The sequence below is a fragment of the Oxyura jamaicensis genome, unplaced genomic scaffold (genome assembly GCF_011077185.1).
Source record: "Oxyura jamaicensis isolate SHBP4307 breed ruddy duck unplaced genomic scaffold, BPBGC_Ojam_1.0 oxyUn_random_OJ69152, whole genome shotgun sequence".
NCBI classification, from domain to species: Eukaryota; Metazoa; Chordata; class Aves; order Anseriformes; family Anatidae; genus Oxyura; species Oxyura jamaicensis.
Window position 1 is genome coordinate 4,780 of NW_023309236.1, and position 4,888 is coordinate 9,667.

Genomic DNA, 4,888 nt, shown 5'->3' on the forward strand with positions numbered 1-4,888 from the left:
GGAAGCTGAAGGGCCCCAAGTTCAAGATGCCTGAAATGCACATCAAGGCACCCAAGTTCTCCATGCCTGACGTTGACTTCAATCTGAAGGGCCCCAAGCTGAAGGGAGACGTGGAGGTTTCTGCACCTGATCTGGAAGGTCCTAAAGTTGAGATTGAGGCCCCTGACATCGACATCAAAGGCCCCGAGGGGAAGCTGAAGGGCCCCAAGTTCAAGATGCCGGAGATGCACTTGAAGGCTCCTAAAATCTCCGCCCCAGACTTTGACCTGAGCCTGAAAGGCCCCAAAGTCAAAGGTGACATGGACGTTTCGGTGCCAGGAGTGGAATGTGAGCTGAAAGGTCCCGAGGTCAGTATGGGCACTCCAAAATTGGACATTGGGGCCCCCGATGTTGACATTGACAGCCCAGAGGGTAAATTCAAGCTGCCTAAGTTCAAAATGCCCAAGTTTTCCATGCCTGGCTTCAAAGGGGAGGGGGTAGATGTGGATGTGAACCTCCCGAAGGGAGACGTGGACATTTCAGGCCCCAGCGTAGAGGTGGAGGGTCCTGATCTCAGTGTGGATGGGAAGCTCAAAGGTCCCAAATTTGCGATGCCTGAAATGCATATTAAGGCTCCTAAGGTCTCCCTGCCCGATGTTGACTTAAACATCAAGGGGCCTCAGCTGAAAGGGGATGTAGATGTTTCTGGCCCCAAGCTTGAAGGTGATTTGAAAGCCCCCCAGATTGATGTGAAAGCCCCCAAAATAGACCTCGATGCTCCCAGTCTGTCCATCGAAGGGCCGGAAGGGAAACTCAAAGGCCCGAAATTCAAGATGCCCGAAATGCACATCAAGGCGCCCAAGTTCTCCATGCCCGACGTTGACTTCAATCTGAAGGGCCCCAAAGTGAAGGGAGACGTGGACGTGTCGGCACCCAAGTTGGAAGGGGACTTGCAGTGTCCGGACATTGACATCAAAGGCCCCAAGTTGGACTTCCAGGCACCCGACGTGAACATCGAAGGGCCCGACGGAAAACTGAAAGGGCCCAAGATGAAGATGCCAGAGATGCACATCAAGACACCCCAGATCTCCATGCCGGAGATAGACCTGAACCTAAAGGGGCTGAAGCTGAAGGGCGATGCTGACATCCACGGCCCGAAGCTGGAGGGAGGTTTGAAGGGTCCTGAAGTTGACATCAAGGGCCCCAAAGTCGATATCGAGTGCCCAGATGTTGACATTGATGGTCCGGAGGGAAAACTGAAGTTGCCTAAGATGAAGCTGCCCAAATTCGGCCTCAAAGGAGAAGGTCCCGACGTGGACGTGAACCTGCCCAAGGCAGAGGTTGACCTTTCGGGCCCCAAGGTAGACATCAGCGTCCCGGATGTGAGTATCGAAGGTCCGGAAGGCAAACTGAAAGGTCCTAAAGTGAAGATGCCAGAAATGCACATGAACGTGCCTAAAATCTCAATGCCCGAGATAGATTTGAATTTGAAAGGCCACAAAACAAAGGGAGGCTTCGACCTTTCGGCCCCGAAAATAGAAGGTAACCTGAAGGGTCCCGACCTGGACATCAAAGGGCCCGAATTTGGGATCAGAAGCCCTGACATCGATGCTGAGGGTCCCGACCTGAACATCGAAGGTCCGGAGGCAAATGTCAAACTTCACAAGTTTAAGAAGCCAAAGTTTGGGTTTGGGATGAAGAGCCCCAAGGCAGACGTCAAGGTCCCGGGGGCAGAGGTGGATTTCCCAGAGGCTGAGCTGAACGTGGAGTCGCCCGACGTCAGCATCTCTGGAAAGGGCAAGAAGAGCAAGTTCAAGATGCCGAAACTTCACATGAGTGGCCCCAAAGTCAAAGGCAAGAAAGGCGGCTTTGAGGTGAACGTGCCTGGTGGAGAGCTGGATGCGAGCTTGAAGTCTCCCGACCTGGACGTGAGCGTGGCTGGTCCCGACGTGACGATAAAAGGGGACGCTGCGGTGAAGTCCCCCAAAGGGAAGAAGCCCATGTTTGGGAAGATCTCCTTCCCAGATGTTGAGTTTGATCTGAAATCGCACAGGTTCAGAGGGGACGCTTCCGTTACGGTCCCGGAAGTCGAGGGGAAACTCAAAGCGCCTGAGCTGGAAGTCTCTGTGCCGACGGTCAAAGGCGACATCAAAGGCCCAGGTCTCAATGTGGATGTGGAAGCTCCCGACGTGAACCTGAAGACACCGAAATTCAAACTTCCCGGCGGGGACTTGAAAATGGAGGGCGACCTGAAGGGAGCCACCGTTGATGTTGCCGCTCCCTCCATCTCGGTGCCAGACCTCGACCTCAACGTGAAAGGACCAAAAGGCAAAGTGGAAGTCGGCGTCCCCACGGCGGAACTGGAAGGTCCCGAGGGAAAGCTGAAGATGGGGAAAATGGGTTTCGGTGTGGACGTCCCCGATGCAAGCTTGGGTATCTCGGCCGGAGGCGTGGAAGGAAGCGTGAGCCTCCCGGGTGTTGATGCGAAGCTGAAAGGCCCTCATGTCTCCGGACCCGATTTTGATGGAAACCTGAAAGGACCAAAAATAAAGGGCGATCTGGGTGTCGAAGGGCCGAACATCAGCCTGGGCGCACCGGATGTCAACGTTGGAGGCTTTGGAGGAAAGCTTAAGATGCCCAAACTCAAATCCTCGGCCCTGGAGGGCCCTGACTTGGGCGTGAAGGGAGGCATCGAATGCTCCGTCCCGCAGCTGGAGGCAGATGTGAAAGCCCCAGGTGCAAATCTCCACCTTGGCGCCCCCGACATCGGTATCAAAGGACCCTCGGTGGACGTTTCCGCCCCGGATCTCAACGTGAACCTGAAGGGACCGGCACTGAAAGGAGGCCTCGACGTTTCTGCGGGCGTTAAGTCCCCCATCGCCTCGGTGGAGACGGCAGAGGTTGGCTTTGAAGGCCTGGGCAGCACCATCAAGCTCCCTTCCCTCAAACTCCCCCAGTTCGGTATTTCTGGCCCCGGCGTCAATGGAGCGGATGCGGGCGTCAGCATCGAAGGACCGCAGGTTCGAGGAGGGCTGAAGGGCTCGGGGGTCGGGTCGGAAGGAGCGGAGCTGGAATTGAAAGGGCCTAAACTTCAGCTGCAGTCCCCCGGCGTTTCCTTGCCCGACGTCGACCTGAAGCTGAAAGGACCAAACGTCAAGGAGCCCGGCGCCGGCCTCCACCTCGAGGGTCCGTCCTTGGATGTGTCCGCGCCCAAATTAAACATCAAGGGGCCGAAGATCAAAGGCGGCGCCACCGTTGCCGGAGAGGCCAGCGCGGCCGGCGGCGGTCTTCACCTCGCCGGCCCCAAGGTTGTGGTCGGCGTCCCGCAGGGTGGCGTGGAGGGCAGCCTGGGGAAAGTGTCCTTCCCCAAGCTGCGCATGCCCAAATTCGTCTTTTCCGAGCCCGAGGTGAAGGGCAGGGAGGTGGGGGTGGACGTGGAGTTCCCCGGGGCCGACGTCAGCCTCCAGGAGCCCGAGGCGGAGGACGGCAAGGCGAAGAAGTCCAAGATCAAGATGCCCAAGTTTAACTTCTCCAAGGCCAAGGGGAAGAGCGGTGGAGGCGCGGGGTCCCCGGAGCTGCCGGGCCACGGGGGTGACCTGAAGAGCTCCAAGGCCAGCTTGGGCTCCGTGGAGGGCGAGCTGGACGAGGGGACGGCGGCCAAGGGCAAATTCTCCCTCTTCAAGAGCCGCAAGGCCCGCCACCGCTCCTCGTCCTTCAGCGACGACCGCTCGGCCCACTCGACCCCCACGGGGACCCTGGAGGCGGAGGGCGCCGCCAAGGGCAAAGCCCCCAAGATGAAATTCGGGACGTTCGGTGGCATGGGGTCCAAGACGAAAGGCTCCTACGAGGTGACGGGGAGCGACGAGGAGGCCGCCAAGCCTTCGCGCCTCTCCTCCTCCTCCAGCACCGACAGCACCACCAAGATCGGCGTCCGCATGCCCTCGGTGGAGCTGACGGTGGCCAAGAGGAAGGAGTAGCGCGGCTGTAGATAGGCGCCCGTGTACATACGTCGCCCGCCCGGGGCTGTACATACGTTTTGTAGCTTGAGACGCCTCCGACCCCGGCAAGAAGGCCGGGCGGCGGGTGGAGGCCGCCCAACGCCGCGCGCTTCGCTATTTGATAGTTCGAGCTATTTTGATACAAAAAGAAGAAGAAAAAAAAAAAACTATTTCCCTCCTCCTTTTTCTCATTCTCTTCAGTGTTTCGGTTCGCGGAAACGTGTTTATTTTTTATGTTTTTTTTTTTTTTTTTTTTTTTTTGGCAGGGGGAGGTTCGGTTTTTATTTTGTATTTTTATTTTTTTTCCGATTCTTTTCGGGCTCGTCAGCGGGGAGGAAGGGAAGGAAAAAAAAAACAACACAAAACCCAACAAAACGACGAGGAAAACAACGAGGCCAAGCTCCCAGGCGATGGAAAAAAAAAAAAAAAAAAAAAAAAAAAAAAAATTAAATAAAATAAAATAAACCCGGGGTTGGGTTGCGCAAAGGGCTCCGGCATCGGATAACAGGGGCGGCGTTCCGGCAGGGAAATGCCTTGCGCGGCGGCCTCCGGGGGCGAATTTTTGTGTCAAATCCCGATTTCTGTGGAATTGCGCTTTCTGTCGGGTTCGACTGTTTTTTTTTTTTTTAATTATTATTATTATTTTTTTCTGTGGAATTCCCGGTTTTTGACGAGCGGAGGTTGAGTTACAAAAGAGGGGAAAAAAAGGATTTGAAAAAAAAACAAAAAAAAACAAAAAAAAAGGACAAAAAAGCAAAAAGTTTTTTTAAAAATATATAAAAATAAAAACAACGCCCTTTCAGCACTTTATTGGGAAATTAACGGAGAATGTAAAATGCAAATAAAAAAGTTTATTAACCGTTTCCGTCGCTTCTGTTTGCCTTTTTGGGGGGGGGGTCTGCGGGGGGGAA

General features: G+C 55.0%; 1 protein-coding gene across 1 annotated transcript in view; it reads left to right on the top strand.

The window, feature by feature from the left end:
* LOC118159259 (neuroblast differentiation-associated protein AHNAK-like) overlaps positions 1–4,839 on the top strand; it is an 8,471-nt gene extending 3,632 nt beyond the window's left edge. The window contains exon 8 of the mRNA XM_035313864.1: positions 1–4,839. Within this exon, the coding sequence (XP_035169755.1) occupies positions 1–3,956 (3,956 nt within the window). The 3' untranslated portion in view covers positions 3,957–4,839.
* Positions 4,840–4,888: the final 49 nt, after the last annotated feature.